Source organism: Mustela lutreola, chromosome 17, assembly GCF_030435805.1.
Source record: "Mustela lutreola isolate mMusLut2 chromosome 17, mMusLut2.pri, whole genome shotgun sequence".
Taxonomy (NCBI): domain Eukaryota; kingdom Metazoa; phylum Chordata; class Mammalia; order Carnivora; family Mustelidae; genus Mustela; species Mustela lutreola.
The window spans coordinates 20,772,006-20,793,183 of record NC_081306.1 but is presented as its reverse complement, the minus strand read 5'-3'; the positions used below and the strand labels follow the sequence as shown (position 1 = coordinate 20,793,183).

The window sequence follows — 21,178 nt, the reverse complement described above, 5'->3', positions numbered from 1 at the left end:
GTGAATGACAGCTAACTTTCCAGAAGACAATGGTACATCTTTAAAGTCTTAAACAGCAGACCAGCAGGAAAAGAAATGCTGTAATTCTGTAGGCTGAATGGAAATGTTACCAGATGGAAACCTGGATCTTTAAGAAAGAAGGCAGAGCATCAGAAACAGCAACCCAGGTAAATATGTAAGTATCTTTCTCTTAATTTCTTTAATACATACACAACAGAGCACCTGGGTGGCTTAGTCGGTTAAGCCTCTGTCTTTGGCTCAGATCATGATTTCAGTGTCCTGGGATGGAGCCCCATTAAAACATAATACACACAATAACTTAAGTAAAGTTAAAACATTGTCTTATGGGGTGACACATAACACAACTGTCACGTAAAGGACAGAGTAGAGAGAGGAAAAGCACTCTAATACAGCCCCAAGGTTTTTACATTTTCTACAAAATACCACATTTTCTACAAAATACATTTTCATACAAAAATACCAAAATACTAATTCTAAACAGACTATGGGAAGGATGAACACTGCATTCACCAGAGAAATCACTAAAAAAATGACACAAGGCGGCATAGCTAAAAGAGCATTAGATGAATTAAAATGGAATTCTAAAAAATATTTACTGATCCAAAGCAAGGAAAGAAAGGAAGAAGGAGAAAAAATGAGAGGAGACAATCAAACGATAGAGATAAATTCAACTATACCAAAAAGTGCATTTTTAAAAAACATTTATTTATTTATTTGACAGACAGAGATCACAAGTAGGCTGAGAGGCAGGCAGAGAGAGGGAGGAAGCAGGCTCCCTGCTGAGCAGAGCGCCCGATGTGGGGATCAATCCCAGGACCCTGAGATCATGATCTGAGCCGAAGGCAGAGGCTTTAACCCACTGAGCCACCCAGGCGCCCCTCAAAAATGCATTTTATATTAATGGACTAAATGCTCCAATTATTAGGCAAAGATCGTCAGAATTGATGAAGCAAGACCTAATGACACATTGTGTATAGAACAATCACTTTAAATATAAAAACAAAAACACAGGGGCGCCTGGGCGGCTCAGTCAGGTAAGATCCGACTCTTGATACCGGCTCGGGTCATGGGCTCAGGGTCATGGGATCAAGTCCTGCACGGGGTTCGCGCTCAGCACAGAACCTGCTTGGGCTATTCTCTCTACCTTCCCTCGGCTTCTCTCCTTCCTCAGCCCTCCCGCATACACTTTCTCAAATAAATAAAATCTTAAATAAAAAAATATATATAAAAACATAGATACACTAAAAAGGAATGGACAGAACACAAGATACCATGCACAAAGTAAGCCCATCAACGGTGGAGGCTGGACAGCGCTGCTGCAGCCAACAGCAGCGGGCAGGCCCCCCTGCAGGAGGCAGCCGCCATCACTATGTCCCCAGGACTGCTGCCACTGTGGAATGCAAGCCCAAACCCCCAGAACTTCTTGGTTTTCAAAATTAATAAGGAATTCAAATATTTATGTGAAATCTGACCTCAAATATTTGCAACTACTTTTTTTTTTTAAATATTTGGGCCAAACACAATTTGTTTATAGCCAGAATTAGCCTGTGATTGTTAGTCTGCAAGTCCTTTCTAATCTTCTATCTTGAAAATGAAGCCCATGAGAAAATTTACCAGCAAAGAGAGAATAAGTAAAGCTTCAAATAAAGGCTCCTACTCCTGTTTGATAAAAACGGATCAGGAAACAGCTTTTATGGAACTAGATGATCTTTATGACCTTGGGGTAAACAGAGGTTGGCAAACATTTCCTGGAAAGGGCAGAGAGTAAATATTTTAGGCCTTCTGGGTCCTGTGGTCTCTCTTGCTCAACTCTGCCATTACAGCAGGAAAGTGGCCACAAACATGTGAAAGTATAAGCATGCCTGGGCCCCAATAAAACTTTATTTACAAAAACAGGCAGTGGGCCTAACCCAACCCACAGGCCTTAGCTTACAGAACCTTGGGTGAACTACAAAGGAAAAAAGACTGGTATAGCTGACAAAATTAAGATTAAGAACTTCCGTTCATCAAAAACACAAAACATGGGGCACCTGGGGGGGTTCAGTCATTAAGCGTCTACCTTCGGCTCAGGTCATGATCCCAGGGTCCTGTGATCCAGCCCCGCATCAGGCTCCCTGCTCATAGGAGGCCTACTTCTCCCTCTCCCACTCCCCCTGCTTGTGTTCCCTCTCTTGCTGTGTCTCTCTCCATCAAATAAATAAATAAAATCTTTTTAAAAAAGGAGGGGGGCACCTGGGTGGCTCAGTCAGTTAAGCATCTGCTTTCGGCTCAGGTCACGATCCCAGGGTCCTGTGACTGAGCCCCATGTTGGGCTCCCTGCTCAACGGAGAGTCTGCTTCTCCTTCTGGCTCTGCCTCTCCCACACTTTACCCCTTGATCTCCAGTGCATGTTCTCCCTCTCCCTCTCAAATAATCTAAAACCAAAACCAAAACAAAAACAGAGGCCAGGATGAAAGTGGAGCAGTGAGCCGCACCTCCCTGGTGTGGTGAGAGGGAGAACACATTTCCAGCCAATCGTTACTGAATGACAAAGGATAAAGTGATAGAAGATTAGTGCCCATAAAGAATTATACAAAAATACATAATAAGAAAAGTCAACTAATCCAGAAGAAAATACTGGGGCAAAAGACATGAATAGCATTTCACAGAAATGGAATAAATAAACCAATGGAATCAATAAACCATGGAAAGAAGATGCTCAATTTCATTACCAATTCATCAAAATGAATTAAAATCACGACTGAAACATCACTTTGTAACCATCAAATTCCAAATGTTTAAAATGTCTGAAAACAGGGCGCCTGGGTGGCTCAGTGGGTTAAAGCCTCTGCCTTCAGCTCAGGTCATGATCCCAGGGTCCTGGGATCGAGCCCCACATTGGACTCTTTGCTTGGCGGGGAGCCTGCTTTCTCCTCTCTCTCTGCCTACGTCTCTGCCTATTTGTGATCTCTGTCTGTCAAATCAATAAATAAAATCTTAAAAAAAATAAACCAAAAAAAAAAAAAAATGTCTGAAAACCCTGAGTGTCGGTGAGGACCTGGCACAGCAGCAACTCCCTCTCGCAGAGCTGGGGAAACGTACCGAAGGACCCACACAGGAAAACCGTCACAACTGTGCGGTAACAACACATCGTAAACCCAGCAACCTCACTCAGGTCACAGCCCAGAGAACCACGTGTGTCCGCGAGGCAGGATGCCTGCGGTCGCCACACGTAAGTCACACATCTGTACCCAGGGGGACCAAGAGCGGTGGCATCTTCCCACCATGAGGGTTACGGGACAATGACACGAATGCATCTCACAGACAATCCCGCACCACTGAGTGGGACGGTCAGTCCATGAACTTCCTGATGTGCATCTTGTAATCAAACACATGGTCACAAGACAGCATTCAACACTCTCCAGACCGGCAAAGACTGTCAGTCAGTCTGAAGATACCAAGGACTGGAGGGGCCTGTGGGGCAAAGGGGGGCTCATACACCCCTGATGTGGGCCAACAGCGACATGACTCTTTCTGGGAGCTAACTGTGTGTTGCTCAGTAAAGCAGGACCACACGGAAGGATCCAGCAGCTCTGTGTAAGAGCCCAAGAGCAGTCCGACGTAAAGCAACGAAGGTGTATGAGCACAAGGGAACGAAGAGCAAGAACCACTGAGCTACACTGTTAGCACGGCTAAAGCTAAGAAAACAGAATGTTGACCCGAGAAAGGCCCAGCAGACACAGTATGATTTTAACATGCTGTGTGCGTGTATGTACAAAATTGGGTACACACATCTCCATTTACCCAGAAGTATAAAGCAAAGGAATAAAACCCCAAAAATTCAGGTCAGCAGTTACCTTTAGGAGAGAGAGAAAGGCATGCATCAAGGAGGAGCACATGGGCCTTCAGGGGACTGGTAAGTCCTACTCCTTACACTGGGTATTCCATGCTCACTGGATGCTTCTTCCTGAAGCGCACACTCCTCTATGCATTTCTTTGTAGGCGAAACGTCTATGGGGGAAGCGGAGGGATGAAAGGAAAGCAAGCCCCCAGCTCTCTGGGTCACTGAACCTGCCCACAGAGAGGCCCTTATAGCCTCCTGGAACCCCGCCCTGAACTAATAAGCAGGGGCTTCCCGCAGCGTCCCCCATGGGACCGAACGTGGCCAGGGCCGGCTCTCCCTGAAGCCCATGCCGGAGGCCAGCCCGCAGGGGCGGATGGCAGGTAACTGCAGGAAAGAAGGGAAGCAGGCCGGGCCCGGCAGGTTCGGTGACTCAATACTCCCCGATCGAGGCCCCGACGTGGGCACCGTGCCCCAGCTCCGACCCCAGTTAACCTTCGCCAGCTCTGACGGAGGGGCAGGCGCCCACACACCCATGTTACTTCAGGGGCAACTTCCAGACAGTACTTCTGGTAGCCTGTGGGTGAGCCGCACAGGGCGGCAGGGACTGGCGTGACCCTGCAGAGGGATCTGGCCACACTGGTCAAGACGACAAATGCACACATCCTCTCACGTCTGGCAATTCTGCATGGGGACTCTACTCCCTGGATACATCCCACGCACTGGAACACGGTACAGAACAGCCTGGAAACCACCTACATGTCCCGCAGAGAGGATAGGACAGCACCACGGAGCCTCCCAACGAGGAGCCACTCCTAGACTCCTAACACTACCATGTGGCTGTTGGGGGCGGGCGGTGGGGGGGGGGGGGGAAGGCGGGAAGCTGTGAGGCTGTTACAGCACACCCTGCAGGGTCTGCTCAGTGACTAAAACACAGTGACAGGGGTTCACCTGTACTTCCTGCGTTCACATGAATGCGGGCAGGTGTACAAGCGACTCCTAACCCAGACACCCTAGAAGGGCGAGGGCCAGGGCATGGAGAAGGGGACCTAGCTGAGAGCCAGACTTCTCAGTGCACACCTTTTCAGTCAAATGTTTAGTCACAGGCGCCGGGGTGGCTCAGTGGGTTAAAGCCTCTGCCGTCAGCTCAGGTCATGATCTCAGGGTCCTGAGATCAAGTCCCACATCGGGCTCTCTGCTCAGCAAGGAGCCTGCTTCCCTTCCTCTCTCTCTGCCTGCCTCTCTGCCTACTTGTGATCTGTCTGTCAATAAATAAATAAATACAAATATTTAAAAAAGAAAAAAAAATGTTTAGTCACTTAAAATTAACAATAAACTTTTTTTAAAAAATTAGAGAAAGAGCACGAGAGACAGCATAAACAAGGTGGGGGGCGGAGGGACTAGATCCCCCTGCACCACTGAGCAGGGAGCCCAACATGGGGCTCAATCCCAGGACCCTGGGCTCATGACCTGAGCGGAAGGCAAACGTTTAACCGGCTGAGCCACCCAGGTGCCCTATAATTAACACTAAACTCTCTAAGTGGCCATCACAAAAGAGCCAGCCCCTTCTCAACAACTGTCAATGCTGGGGTCACGCACAGGCCCGTACAGATAAACCAGATGAGGATCCAGAGTAGAAGCCCCCAGAAGGGCCAGGCAACAATGACCAGGTTGATGGTCGGCCGCAGTGGGGGTGGGGGGGGAATATATATATATATAAACGAACACTGTGACACAGAAAAATGAGGTAATCTGTGTGCCAAGTGTCCCGACGCTACATCATCTCTGAGATACATTAAGAAATAAACCTGGCCCAGGACAGTGGTCTGCAGATGCTCCCATGATACTTAAACACGTATGTACGTGGACACATACATGGACATTATTCTCACACACCAAATGTATCTTTGCAAGGCCACAAAGAACCTGGCTAAGGGGGTTGCCATCAGGAGAGTAACTGGTGTGTGAGGGTAGCAGTGACAGAAGGGTGCTTTTCGGTGTGCCATTTGAGTTCCTTGCTGTATCTATGACCTATTCATAAAATAGCCTACATATAAAAATAATAAAAACACACTAAAAAAATTTACTAGGCACATAAAACACATCTACAAAGGGATCAAAAAAGCTCAGCCATTAACACATCCCTATCAAAACACCAATTTTTTTCAAGGAAATGGAACAAATAATCCTAAAATTTATATGGAATCAGAAAAGACCCCCAAATAGCCAGGGAAATGTTGAAAAAGAAAACCAAAGTCGGTGGCATCACAGTTCCAGACTTTAAATTCTATTATAAAGCTGTAATCAAGACAGTATGGTACAGGCCAAAAACACACACAGATCTATGGAACAGGATAGAGAGCTCAGAAATGGACCCTCAACAATATGGTCAACTAATATTCCACAAAGCAGGAAAGAATGTCCAATGGAAAAAAGTGTCTTCAACAAATGGTGCCAGGAAAATTGGACAGCCACATGCAGAAGAATGAAACTGAACCATTTCCTTACACCACACACAAAAATAGACTCAAAACGGGTGAAAGACCTCAATGTGAGAAAGGAATCTACCCAAATCCTTGAGGAGAACACAGGCAGCAACCTCTTCCACCCCAGCCACAGCAACTTCTTCTCAGAAATATCGCCAAAGGCAAGGGAAGCAAGGGCAAAAAGGAACTACTGGGACTTCATCAAGATCAAAAGCTTCTGCACAGCAAAGGAAACAGTCAACCAAACTGAAAGACAACTGACAGAATGGGAGAAGATACTTGCAAATGACATATCAGATAAAGGACTAGTATCCAAAATATATAAAGAAGTTATCAAACTCAACACCCAAAGAACAAATAATCCAATCAAGAAACGGGCAGAGGACATGAACAGACATAAATGCAAAGAAGACATCCAGATGGCCAACAGACACGTGAAAAAGTGCTCAATGTCATTTGGCATCAGGGAAATACAAATCAAAACCACAGTGATGTGCCACCTCACACCAGTCAGAATGGCTAAAATTAACAAGTCAGGAAACAACAGGTGTTGCCAAGGATGCAGAGAAAAGGGAATCCTCCTATACTGTTGGTGGGAATCCAATCTGGTGCAGCTACTCTGGAAAACAGATGGAGGTGCCTTAAAAAGTTGAAAATAGAGCTACCCTATGACCCAGCACTCGCACTACTGGGTATTTACCCTAAAGATACAAATGCAGTGATCCGAAGGGGCACATGCACCCGAATGTTTACAGCAGCAATGTCCACAATAGCCAAACTATGGAAAGTACCTAGACGTCCATCAACAGATGAATGGATAAAGATGTGGTGCATATATACAATGGGATATTATGCAGCCATCAAAAAACCCGAAATATTGCCATTTGCAACGAAGTGGATGGAACTAGAGAGTACTATGTTAAATGAAATAAGTAAATCAGAGAAAGACAATTATCATATGATCTCTCTGATATGAGGAATTTGAGAGGCATGGTGGGGGGTCGTGTGGGGCAGGGAGGGAAAAAGTGAAACAAGATGGGACCAGGGAGGGAGACAAACCATAAGAGACTCTTAATCTCAGGAAACAAACTGAGGGCTGCTGGGGTGGGGGTGGGGGGCAGGATGGCTGGGTTATGGACACTGTGGAGGGTATGGGTTATGGTAAATGCTGTGAATTGTGTAAGACTGATTATTCACAGACCTGTACCCCTGGAGCATTTAATACATTATACATTAATAAAAATAAATATATTTTTTTTAAGATTTATTTTTTTGACAGACAGAAATCACAAGTAGGCAGAGAGGCAGGCAGAGAGAGAGGGGGAAGCAGGCTCCCCGCTGAGCAGAGAGCCCGATGCGGGGCTCGATCCCAGGACCCTGGGATCATGACCTGAGCCGAAGGCAGAGGCTTTAACCCACTGAGCCACCCAGGCGCCCCTAAAATAAATTTGTTTTTAATTTTTTTTTTTTTAAGATTTTGTCAGAGAGAGAGAGACAGTGTGAGCGAGCACAGGCAGACAGAGTAGCAGGCAGAGGCAGAGGGAGAAGCAGGCTTCCTGCCAAGCTAGGAGCCTGATATGGGACTCGATCCCAGGACGCTGGGATCATGACCTGAGCCAAAGGCAGCTGCTTAACCAACTGAGCCACCCAGGCATCCCTAAAATAAGTTTTTTAAAAAAGAAAAAAGCTCAGAGAAATGTCCCTGGATAGGAAGAGTAAATATTTAAAAACATCACTTCCCTGGGCAGCTGGCTGGCTCAGGTGGTGAAGAGTATGGCTCGTATATCTCAGGGTTATGAGCCTGAGTCTCATACTGGGCATAAGTTATTTAAAATAAACAAACAAATAAAGAAAAAAATTGGTCTTACAATAAACCTGTATTTTTAAAAAGATTTTGTTTATTTATCTGACAGAGAGAGAGAGAGAGATCACAAGTAGGCAGAGAGCCCAGTGTGATGCGGGACTTGATCCCAGGACCCTGAGATCATGACCTGAGCCAAAGGCAGAGGCTTAACCCACTGAGCCACCCAGGTGTCCCAAATAAACCTGTATTTTTAAGACGAGCCCAGTGAAAACTCAATTTTAAATTATTCAACCTAATTCTAAAATTCATATGGAAAACTAAACTTTTGCATGAATAGACAAGATTTTTTAAAACAATGAGGAAAGACTATTAACTGTGTTAAGCACATTAACTTAAAGCTACCATATTAAAATTAATTTCCTCTTTCAATTACTATATAAAAAATTGCAGATGGGCTATAAAAGTGAAAATAAAAAAGTTAGAAATACTTGAAGAAAACGTAAGAGCTATTTTTAAAAACTATTTTCTTTATTTATTTGACACAGAGAGACCAACCACGAGCAGGTGGGACAGCAGGCAGAGGGAGAGGGAAAAGCAGGCTGCCTCTCTGAGCAAGGGGGGCCCGATGCGGGACTTGATCCCAGGACCCCAGGATCATGACCAAGCAGAAGGCAGGTGCTTCACTGACTAAGCCACCCAGGTACCCCATAAGAGGTATTTTAAGAAGCGCTTTTGGGGGTGGGGGTGGGGCTGGGTGGCTCAGTTGGTGAAGCCTCTGCCTTCAGCTCAAGTCATGATCTCAGGGTCCTGGGATCGAGCTCCACATCAGGGTCCCTGCTCAGTGGGGGGTCTGCTTCTCCATCTCCCTCAGCCACTCCCCCTACTTGTGTGCACGCGCGCTCTCTCTCTCTCCCCCCTCTTCTCTGTCACATAAATACAATCTTGGGGGTGGGAAGAAGGAAAAAATCAACTCCAGAAACCTACAGACTCAATTTCTGGGAGCCCTAACATCATTCTCCCCTTACTAGGATATAAACTCTTAAACATAATCAGTCACTCCTCATCCCCCAGTGCAGCTCCCTCTGCCCACAGGTCCTGTCCCCATGCTTTAATAAAACCACCACTTTGCAACAAAGACATCTCAAGAATCCTTCTTTGGCCACTGGCTCTGGACCTCAACACTCCAAAGTACATCATGATCACCTGTGGTTTTCATTCCAGCCTCTGGAGGGGATACGAGGTAACCCCTCAAGATTTGCCTTTCTTACCAATAATGATCATTCTGACATCTTTTTCTCTAATGACTTAAGGGGAAATGATTTCTAAACAAAATACATAACCCAAGAACCATAAATTTATGGAGCACACAAAAATTAAAATAAACAGAATCAATCATAAAAGTTCTCATCACTTGCTGGCCCCGTTGACAGAGCACGCAACTCTTGATTTCAGGCTGTGAGTTTGAACCCCACACTGGGTGTAGAGATTACTTAAAAATACCAGAACATTTTAAAAAATAGGGTGCTGGGTGGCTCTGTTGGTTGGGCAGCTGCTTTCAGCTCAGGCCATGATCCTGAGGTCCCAGAATCAAGCCCCGAATTGGGCTCCCTGCTCCCTGGGGAATCTGCTTCCCCTTCTGAACCCCTCCCCTCTCATTCTCTCATTCTCTCTCTCAAATAAATAAATAAAATCTTTAAAAATAAAAATAAAAGGGCGCCTGGGAGGCTCAGTGGGTTAAAGCCTCTGCCTTCCGCTCAGGTCATGATCTCAGGGTCCTAGGATCAAGCCCCGCATCAGGCTCTCTGCTCGCAGGAGCCTGCTTCTCTGTCTCTCTCTCCCTGCCTGCCTCTATGCCCACTTCTGGTCTCTATCTGTCAAATAAATAAATAAAATCTTTAAAAAAAATAAATAAATAAAAATAAAAATAAAAACAATTTAATTTTAAAAATATATACACGGGTCGCCTGGTTGATGCAGTCGGTAGAGTGTACAACCCTTGATCCCATATACACGGACAACTAGGAACAACCACGCTACCAAAAAACCAACTGCAGCGGGCAGACAGCAGAGGGCCAGCTTGCACACAGAAGGTCACTTACAGGTCTGTAACAAAAATGCCAGGAGCTTAACAGAACAAGGGCAATTCCCCAAAAGAGAAACACCAGTGGCTCTGCATCAGGAGACGCTTGACACACGCAGGACTGAAGAAAGGCGTGTGGAAACAGGACAGAATGTTTGCTGTCGGAGTAGGAGGAGATTTTAAACTAATGGGAGACGCGCGCCAGGGAAGGTATGACCAGCGGCAGGCGGTGTGGCCTGTAATTCCGGGAACCCGGGAACAGCCCGAACGCCCCTCAGGGAAGGGCCGAGCGCGGCGCCCACACAGGCGACGGCACAGCCGGCAGCGGCGGACAGGGACCCCAGATGCCACGCAGGAAGGGCCCAAGAGGTTCGCCGGCCCACCCGGGGGCCCCCCTGTCGCTGCAGGGGCTTTGACGCACTGCTGCGCACTAAGGGAGGAAGGAGATTATTTCCACGGTACCAACCAGTTCCGGAAAACAGCCCTACTTTCTCAGTAACAAAAACTTGGAAGGATTTTTCTCAGAAAACTCCCATAACCTCAGCCGGCCGCGGAACTCCGTGTGGCATCGCACCCACCCGCCACATCGCAGTCTGAGACTCGCACACCTCTGACCCAGCTCCCAGCTGTCCCCACAGCACGCCGGCCCGCGGCTGCCTCAGGACCCTGGCACAAGCCACTGCCTCGACTTGAGCTGCCCTTGCGCAGCCCCCTTCCCCTTCCCCGTGGGCGGTCTCCCTGCCCCGTCTCTAGCAGGAGGCCTTCTGCTCTGCTCTCCTCCCCAGGCTCCGCACCGACACTCACGCCATGTTACTCGTGTCCACCCCAGCACCACGCAGGCCAGGATTCGTGTCTGCCTCGTCCCCGGGGAGCACAGGAGGCAGCGGGATGGTTCTTGAACTGCTAGCACTACCCAACGTGGGAGACATTCTTGGGGCTCACCTGGACACTCTGCCGTCTGTCTTTCCCACACAATGCTGGAGTCAGAGCAGGCCCTCAACTAACACGTGGTTCTCTTCTCAGAAGGCACAGACGCTGAACTCAGAAAGCTTCGCAGATTACAGGTCTAGACTGGTGACCCACCAATCTTGGTGGCTGGTTTCGAAATCACCGAATGTGGGTTAAACAAAAGAAAAAAGAAAGAAAAAAAAAAGAAAGAAATGGAGGGGCGTCCGGGTGACTCAGTCCATGAAGCAGCTGCTTTCAGCTCAGGTCATGATCTCAGGGTCCTGGGATGGAGCCCCGCACTGGGCTCCCTGCTCAGTGGCGAGTCTGCGCCCCCCCACCCCGCCACTCTGCCTACTTGTGCACTCTGTCAAAAAAAATCAATAAAATCTTTAAAAAAAAAAAAGAGAAATAAACATCAACTCTCTAAATACAAAGAAACAAAACAACAAAAAAGGAGGCTTTAGTCACCGAAGACTATTCTTGCCCTCACTAACAACTCTTCTATTAATTTTTTAAAGATTTTATTTGACAGAGCAACCACGCACGTGCGCACATGTAGGCAGAGCGGCAGAGGCAGAGGCAGAGCGGGAGGCTGCTTTCGCTCTGCCTCTGCTGCTCTGCAAGGAGCTGAGCAAGGAGCCCGACGTGGGGCTCGATCATGACCCGAGCTGAAGGCAGATACCCAACCGACTAAGCCACCCAAGTGCCTCCCCCACCACCCATCTTTCTCTTTTAAAAAAAATCTGCAGAAGGGGCGCCTGAGTGGCTCAGTCTTTGAGCATCTGCCTTGACTCAGGTCATGATCCCAGGGTCCTGGGATCAAGCCCTGCATTGGGCTCCCTGCTCGGCGGGAAGCCTGCTTCTCCCTCTCCCACTCCTCCTGCTTGTGCTCTCTCTCGCTGTATCTCTGTCAAATAAATAAACAAAATCTTTTAAAAAATAAAAATAAAAATATTAGAAATCTGCAACTAATAAGTTTTGTAATCTAGTTTCCAAGCCCACATCTGGAAACTGGCAGAGGAGGGAACATGGCCCCAGGAAGGCCTGATGAACTACATAAGAGGAAAGAAAGCTAAAAACAGAGCAACACCCAAACAGCAGTTTCCCTGTGGGGACACGTCATACATGGGAGTCGTCCTACCCCATGGCCCTCAAGGGCCTGTATGTTACTGGAGAAAACCACAGACTAACACAATGACCCTGAAAAAATCCAAGGAAGGTTCAGTTACATTCTGTCTGATGTATCTGTTTCAGAAAGACTTCCAATCATAACGGCTAAAATGAAATGTTTCGCTTCTTTAAAAGTAAGCTTCATAAGCTCCGCTCTCCATAAGCTCGAGAATGTCGGTTGTGTGAACACAGTGGCACTGAGCCGCGCTGGCTAGCTGACACATCCAGCTCCACCAGAAGGACGGAGACCTACTTGTTAATAGTGCTGCCATATAATCTGGGTTTTTAAATTTTATTTAATTTTTCAAAAGGTTTTTATTTATTTATTTGACAGACATAGATCACAGTAGGCAGAAAGGCAGCCAGAGACAGAGAGGGAAGCAGGCTCCCAGCTGAGCAGAGAGCCCGATGCGGAACTAGATCCCAGAACCCTGAGATCATGACCTGAGCCGAAGGCAGAGGCTTAACCCACTGAGCTGCCCAGGAACCCCGGGTTTTCTTTAATACTCGTTTTGGCTACCTCAAAATTAAGGGTGTGTTTTTTTTAATGTTCTAATCACATATCTTGATTATATGGCTCCTAAATAACGGAACCGCTCTTCAAATTAGTTAAGCCCATGCCTTGGAAACACCTGAATTCCATTTACCTAATCTGTGGGAAGTCATCCGGGGGAAAAGCAGGGACGGATGATGCCCAAGCAGACAGTGGGTCTCTAAGCTATAACTTTCACGGTCTATCATTCCCAGTGGCTTTAGGAGCCGTATCAGAAATGAAACCCCAAAACTGATTTTGCCAAATGCTACAGAATTTCCTTGTAGAGTAAGCAAACAGCAGCTTCCTAGTAAAAGTCGAGTCTTCCGTATCCAGACCCAAGTCAAAATCCCAGGGTCCCGGGATCAAACCCCACTGGGCTCCTTGCTCAGCAGGAGCCTGCCTCTCCCTCTCGCTCTGACTGCTGCTCCCCCTGCTTGTTCTATCAAATAAATAAATAAAATCTTAAAAAAAAAAAAAAAAAGAAAGAAAGAAAGAAAAGAAAAATTCTAGCTGGCTACACCGAAGGCACCGAAAATGCAATTCAAGAACAGCCTCTGGCTTTGAACGAAAACATTTCACCAGAGTGTGAACCAGATACACTTTGCTGATGCCAAGACAGTATTTTGGTTTGACACATGGACCACCAATGCTCCAGTCAGTCTCCCTACAGAAATCACCTTTATTACCTGGGATTGGACTTTGGGGGCAGAGCTGAGAAATGCTGGTTTCCCCTCAATCCAACTCCGGCCCCCCAACCCCGCACCCCCCACCCCTTCAAGCAGCAATGGTCTCAACGCACAAGGACAGCAAACACTTAGGAGGTTTTTTTTTTTGGAGGGGCCTTAATTTTGGCCAACTACTCAGCTAGTAACTAGTAAGGTCTTTACTAACCTATTACACTCGGGTTAGTCTTCTGCAGGTAACTCGGCCCTCTGGTCCTGCCAAAGCACCTCAAGCCCACGGCCCACCTGGTGGCTCCTGGGCAGCCGACCACACACCCCACACCCCAGGCCTGGTGCCTCACTGGTGCTGACCGAGGCCCCTGCACTGTGGCATATAGAGGAGGCAAAGCCATTCGGGGTCCGAGCAGTTAAGGATCAAGCCTATTACCGATACGTTCTGTCAGCGACAGGGAGAGCTGTTTCGCGGAGTAAGATCTGCTCCGCTCATCCTGCAGAGAGCCTGGGAACGCCAGCATTTGCCTCAAGTCTCATGACGGCTGCAACCGATAGCTGTGAGGGCACGAATTACACGGCATGGGCCCCCAAAGAGAGAGCAGACGGAAGAAGCAGAAAAAATCAACAGGAAGATAAAAGCAGTAAATGTAAGACTGGGGCTGCACAAGGTCCAGGTGGGCTCGTTTGGGGAAATAAACCTGCTGGGCTGGAGCCCTACACCAAAGGGGGCAACAGACTCTTCTAGTGCTTGGGGCAGACTCCTCACCCCTTCGAAGTCTCACTTCTAAGTCAGAAAATTCCAGCACAGGCTCCAGCTTACAGAGACTGGAAAAGGTAGAAAACACTAACCTGAAACCAAACAGTCTACGGTGGCTGCCTCGTGATGGGGTCCTGGCGAGGCCAACAGTGAGAACAGCGTCCTCAAGAGCAGGACCAGGGCTCAGGAGCTGTGGTCCACGGCAGGTCCACGGCCCCATGAAAAGACCAACCCAGCACCCTCTCCACCTCAAAACACGATCATCTGCTTTTGGAGACCAGGCCTGTTGCTGACCTTTCAGGCCCATCATCTCTTCTTTGGGAGGCTTCTTTGTCTGTCTACCGGCAAATCCATTACTTCTGTTACTCATCAGAACTGGTGCAAACGTTTGATGGCAGTTTACATTTTTTACTATGAATGTTACATTTTCCTGATTACCCAGGCTCTGACAGCTCTACTCTTTATAATAACTACCTTCTACCAGTGGAAGGAATTACTCGTTGGTTCTCTACCACCAGTCACCTTGATTCACCAGGGACAACGCTGGAATCAGCCACCCACCTGGTCCTGAGCGCGTGCAGAAAATCAGGTGTGTGGCCCTCACAATGCCTACAGCTGGGTTCCCCCCAAGTACTGGCCCATGTCTGGCCTTGTGACTAGCCTGACAGTTACAGAGAATGGCCCACAAGTTTACATGCAACAGAAGGGAAAGGACGTAATTTTCAGCCTCCTTCACCCTCACTCCCGTATATTCCCATTTCTTGTCAAACCCAGTCATTCAATAGCACCTGATACCCTGCACCTGGTGCGAGACCGGGCTCATAACCCTCTCCTGTGAGATCCACTTGAGCAATCATCCGCACGTTTCTGCCCTCCCTGACTGGCCAAACAGGCCTCAGGAATGGCAATATGGCCCAGTACACTGCCTGGAAAACACATGCTCCCACTTAACCTATGACCCCAACAGCAGGGTCACATCATCTCTGAAGTCCCAGAGAGCATTCAAAATATGTTTTTTTTTTGCTTGTTTGTTTTTTTTACACAATCTCCACACCCAACGTAGGGCTCAAACTCATAACCCCGAGGTCAGGAGTTGCATGCCTTGAGTGAGCCAGCCAGATGCCCCTCAAAATGTATTTGTTGAATAAACTAAGTAATGAGCAAAAATGAGAAATAAAAAGTCCACAAGCTGAGACTGTTTCACACCTCACAGAGCAGAGGGGGAAGGACTGGGAGGGTGACAAAGGCAGACTCTCAGATGTGAAGCTGAGCACATGCTAACATTTGGCAACACTCTCCCACCAACATAGGAAAAAAAAATACAGGTGAATTTTGAATTTTCTGTAGATGTGACTTCTCTTATTCTCTTCCCCCCACTGTATAAGATACATATTTTCTAGGCTAAACTCATCCATCCCTCAGTCCCTCTAAACAACTGTACCTTCATGACTGCCCACACGGGTGGGTATCAAGGGCATCTGCAATACGCCACGCTTCCAAAAGGTTCTCGATCTCAGATCCAAAGAAAAGACTGTGACAGAAGTTCAGAAGAAGAGGGACGCAGATTATTATGGGAAAGAGTTAAAAAATCAGAACAAAAACTTGCTGGGCTGAAAACCAGCACATCTTCCCAGCAGAAGAGACACTACGTGGTACAAAGAGTGATTTACAACACACACGGCTGGAACATCTTAGAACATGAACAAAAAAGAAAAAACCCTTAACCTCAAGAGAAAGGTAAGAAGAAAACAAAACCAAGTTAGCTACAAAAGAAACAATGAAATTAAGACTGCTCCTCTGTAACACAGATGCTAGAGAACAGCAGATCAATACCCTCACTCTTTGAAGAAAAATCATTTTGACCTGGAATACAGTATCCAGGAAACCTACTACACAGGATTGGGGCAAAATAAAATCTTTTAGACTCGGTGGAGCTTAGAAAATTTACAACCCAAAGACTTCTGCAAAATTAACACAAGGGTATACTCTCGTATGACAGGAAATAAATCCAATAAAGAAAGAAGATGGTGGGTACAAGCAAAAGTATAAAATTTACAGTCAACATGCATTAACCAATACATTTTTTAAAACTGTTTTAAAAAAAAGTAATACTGCACCAAAATTGAAAACTCAGGTAAAAGGAAAAGTGTAGGAGACGTGAAAAAGAAATTCACAGAAGATATAGAAATGGCCATTAAGCAAATGAAAATATTCTCACTACTATCCTTGGAGGACCTGCCTTGATACAGGCAGTCCCATTCCCTGTTAACGGGAAGGTAAACTGATAAAGCCTTTCTCGACAGCAATTTGGCAATGTCAGCTAACATTTTAAATACGCACAGACACTGAACTATCGATTCTAAAACTCAGATTCTGGGGGCGCCTGGGTGGCTCAGTGGGTTAAGCCTCTGCCTTCAGTTCAGGTCATGATCCCAGGGTTCTGGGATCGAGCCCCGCATCTGGCTCTCTGCTCAGCGGGGAGCCTGCTTCCCTTCCTCTCTCTGTCTCTCTCCTTCTTGTGATCTCTGTCAAATAAATAAAATTATAAAACTCAGATTCTGGGGCGCCTGGGTGGCTCAGTGGGTTAAGCCTCTGCCTTCGGCTCAGGTCATGATCTCAGGGTCCTGGGATCGAGGCCCGCATCGGGCTCTCTGCTCAGCAGGGAGTCCGCTTCTCCCTCTCTCTGCCTACTTGTGATCTATTTCAAATAAATAAATAAAATCTAAAAAAAAAAAAAAAAAAAAACTCAGATTCTGAAATTCTAAAGAAATGCCATATATGTGCCCCGAAGATTTAAATACTCGCCCATTCTACATAACAATGTAATGACGAAAACAAAAAAATCATGGACATCAACTTTATTATGTTTATTAACAGGACGGCTAAATAAACGGCCAAACTTCCACAACACAAGACACTACACAGCCGCTGGAAAGCCACGGACGGGGGTTACCGACACAAAATGGGTAAGCTTTGCAGAGAACGTTAAAAACAGTTCAGGAGCAAACTACATATATGGGCTACGCCTTTTCACATAAAAACAGACACCTGTCCGCGTGTGTGAGTGTGTGCAGAGCCTCAAAAGAACGCTGTAACGTTTGCTCATGGCTTGAAAGCAGTTATGGTTATTCTTTTTTTTTTTTTTTTTTTGGCCATTTACTTGAGCACCTACCAATTTCAGGTCCTGGGAATGCGGGGGTCAAGAACCCAGAGTCCAGGGAAGACGCGGTTCTGCCCGGTTCGCGGCCGTGTCCGGGCAGAGTGGGCACTCAGTGTTGTTCCCACATGCACACCACGGTGGAGACCAAGTGGTTTCTGCATCGCCCCGATATAACACAACTTGGGGGCGCGGAGCAATAGCAGCGCCACGAAGGGGCTTACACGGTCGCCCAGGTGAAGTTCGTCCCCACTCCCCGAAGACGCGCTCGGCTGCAGGAGCGAAGAGCCCTCGATCTCTCTGCCTCAAAACGAACCGGAGGGCTCGACGGGGAGAAGCCCCTGCAGGAGTCCCGCGGGCCGGGGCTCCTCCCCGCTACCTGAGGGCGGGTGGGGGAGGAAACCCGGGCAGTCCCGCGACACCACGACGCTCCACACTCGCCGCGCAGGTGGCGCCTAAATCTCACAGAACCTCCGTGGCTCCCACGGAGGAGGAAGCGCGCCCAGGACCTGGGGAGGAGAGGCCCGCCCGCCCACTCGTCGACCCTTACCTCTCGGGGCGGCAGCCAGGGCCGGCGCCCGCAGGCTGCGTCCCCACAGCAGCAACACCCGCAGCTCGCGCGCCATGTCTGTCCTCCCCGGCACCCGTGCCGCACGCGCGGCGGGGGCGGGGCGGGGCGGGGCGGGGCCTTCCTCGGACGCGACGTGGTGACGTCACGGTGAGCGCAGGGCTGCCCAGCCCGCTGCCTGAGCCGGAGAGTGGGCGGGGGCCTGCGCAGCGCAGCCGTCGGCCCGCGCGGGGACAGTCGGGCCTGGGGGCGGGCCCCCCGTGACCTTGTGTCGCGTTGTCAAGGGCGACGGGAGGGGCCGCGGGGCACTCGCCCGCCAACAGGGCCTCACTTCGTGCATCCCTAAAATGGGGCTGACGTTCGCAGGACTGAGGCCGTGGTCGTTCCCCCGCTCCCCGGCCACTGGCCGAACCGAGGCGGGAGCGGAAGGGGAAGGGACGGACCTCAGGCTGGCCTTGTCCACTACCGAGCGCGAACGCAAGAGCCGCCCCCACCAGCACAACAGGGCTTATTCCTTCCTTGTCTCGCGTCCTGCTGGAGGTGGGGCTGAGGCCGAGACCCACCACTCCTTTTAATTAAGAAAAAAAAAATTTTTTTTTTAATTGAAGTATGGTTGACACACTAAGATTAGTTCCAGGTGTTGAACGTAGTGATTCAGCAGCGCTGCAGCTTGTGCTGCTCTCACCATTCTGAGTGTAGCTGCTGTGGGTCACTACGCGACACCGTTACCCATCCCGTGACTGCAGTCGCTGTGCGATGCTGCTCCTGGCCCCGTCGACGCCCTTTGTCGCCCAGTGCTGCACCACGCAACTTGCAGGTCCTCTGACGCCGCCTGAAGTGAGGCCCCGGCGCCCCGTCCTCCACCCCCAAATGATTCTGAGGCTCACTGGAGACTGGCTACCAGAGCGAAAAAAGCTGCAGAAACGGAGGTGCTTTGGATTTGACCCGAGCTGCCAAAAGTCAGGGGAGGGTCCCTTTGGAGCCGGCACACAGCCGGGTGTTGGGGGGGGCCTTCTGGGACTCTTCCAGGTGGAAGGTGTGAAGGATGAGCCCCACCTGCCAGGCTTGTACTGTCAGGTGGGTGGACTCAGCTGTAAGAGCAGTTCTCTGATATTGGGAGGAAGACTCCAGAAGCCTCCTCCCTGGCCCCCAAGGCAGCTGGATCACCCACTCTTCAGTCACCGTCCTCTCATGCCTCCCCAGCACACAAAATCAGTTCCAAACCCCTCGGCCTCCCGGCACTGCACAACCTCACACCTGCCTCTCTCCTTTCCCCACCATGCTCCAGACACAGGGAGCCTGTACCAGGCCAAGCCAGTCCAGTGTATCCCTGCAGCTGCTGGGCTGGGGGTTGGGGGGTACCGATGGGTCTCAGCCTCACCTTGTGTTTGTTATTTACCCAGGAAGTCTTCCATTATAAGAGCCGATATAGTGATCTATGAGGCGATAGATCTAGGTTGGGGAGCCCTTTATTTCGGAAGAAGCGGTCCTTGGCAAAGTGAAGAGGGAAACCTACACTTCACTTAAAGATGGGGGCACTTGAGCCGCCTGGGTGGCTCTAGTCGGTGGAAGGTGTGCTTCTTGGGGTTGTGGGTTTGAGCCCCACTTTGGGTGTTGAAAATTACTTAAAAAAAAAAAATATTTAAGGCAAACAAAAAGCCTAAGGCAATTTCAAAGTCAAGGTGTGGTCCTTGGTCCCCTACAGCCTTGCTACTCCAAGTGGGCCCAGGCCTCACCCCGGAGCTCCTTCAAAACCTAGAAGCTCAGTCTGCCACCCCCTGCCCTGGCCCAGACTTACTAAATTGGGGTGTCAGCAAGAAGTCAGGTAAGTTGTCTGCGGGTCAGAGCTGGGGAAGTGCCATCCTGAGCACAGGCCAGCAGCAGCGAGGATGTGTGCTCCCGAGGGCTGTGCTATCCTGGACCATGACAAAGAGACATCTCCTCATTCCAAGAAGAAAGCCAGGTCGGTGGTCCGGCTTCAAGCCCTGGAGCCACCTTGCACCTTCCTCCAGTGGCTGATGGTGTCTCTGGGGGGAGTTCTCCAAGGGCTGGAGTCAGTGCCTAGGATCCGTTCAGTAAATGCTTTGCTGAGTAAGCCAGCCCGGTGCTCGGACAAGACCTACGCGTTTCTCTGTTGCTGGAAGCAGCAGGCATACACCCGCTCTGGAGGGAAGGGGGCCTCGGCTCGGGGTCCACTCATGTCCTTCCTGCCCTTTCTCACACTGGTGGACCTCTTCCCACAAGAGAACCCCTTTTCCTTACCCAGGAAACCAGAGACCAGAACGCCAGTGTCTAGAGGCTTGGGAACAGCCAGAACCGACTTCCCCGGAAGTTCAGAGGGTCCCCTGTGCTTCTGGCTGCAGAGGTCCAGCTCCCACAGGGGACACCCGTTCTGGCCACTAAACACTGGGCAATTCTGGTTGCCTCCTGCACAGAACCCTGCCCCCCCGTCCCGAGTCTTTTTCCTCTTTCTCTGCACCTGCAGACGTTGGTCTGGTCCCCACCACTCTCCCTCCCCAACCCACCAGCCTCCAGATGCTCAACTCGCAGCAGCACGTGAAACAACCCTCCCTCTTCTGAGACCCCCCCCCCAAACCTGTCCAGACGTGAGAGGTCCTGGGTGGAGTCAGAGACACAGGAGGGGTCCTGGTGCAGGGAGCCCCGACACACCACCCTTCCCCATCCTCCTAAGGGTGTCCTCTCTGGGCCTTTTCCTGAAGGACCACCCTCACCTGGAACATTCTCTAAACATCACTACCAGCCTTGAGGATCTTCAAGTCTGAACTTTGCTGATCTGCCTATATAAGACTACTCAGTAAACCTCCGTTTCCAAGAGGCTTCCTTGGTGTTGGCCCAGAGCCTGGGGTCCCAGCACCAGAGCATAAAGCCCATTTCAGTAGCAGCCCTCTCCAAGCGCTGAACCAGGCACCAGGCACCACACTCAGGGCGGCCAAAAGTCCCGCTTAGTCCTGTATAAGATCCTGGTTACTACTTAACTACTGTCTGGACATTGGAGGATTTAGCAGAATTATAATACATCCCTCTTTCCTCAAGGTAACCCCAAAGTAAGTTCAAGGTGAGCTTGCGGAGCTCGTAGGGGAGGAAAGCTCCTTTTGGGACAGCGGTGAAGCACGTGGCTCTGGCTGAGCAGCTCA

At 49.1% G+C, this 21,178-nt stretch overlaps 1 protein-coding gene across 1 annotated transcript in view; it reads right to left on the bottom strand.

The window, feature by feature from the left end:
* The window catches only part of TRAP1 (TNF receptor associated protein 1), a 50,548-nt gene extending 32,411 nt beyond the window's left edge, over window positions 1–18,137 (bottom strand). The window contains exon 1 of the mRNA XM_059155041.1: window positions 18,006–18,137. Within this exon, the coding sequence (XP_059011024.1) occupies window positions 18,006–18,081 (76 nt within the window). The 5' untranslated portion in view covers window positions 18,082–18,137. The remainder of the gene's footprint in view (window positions 1–18,005) is intronic.
* Between the last annotated feature and the right edge of the window lie 3,041 nt (window positions 18,138–21,178).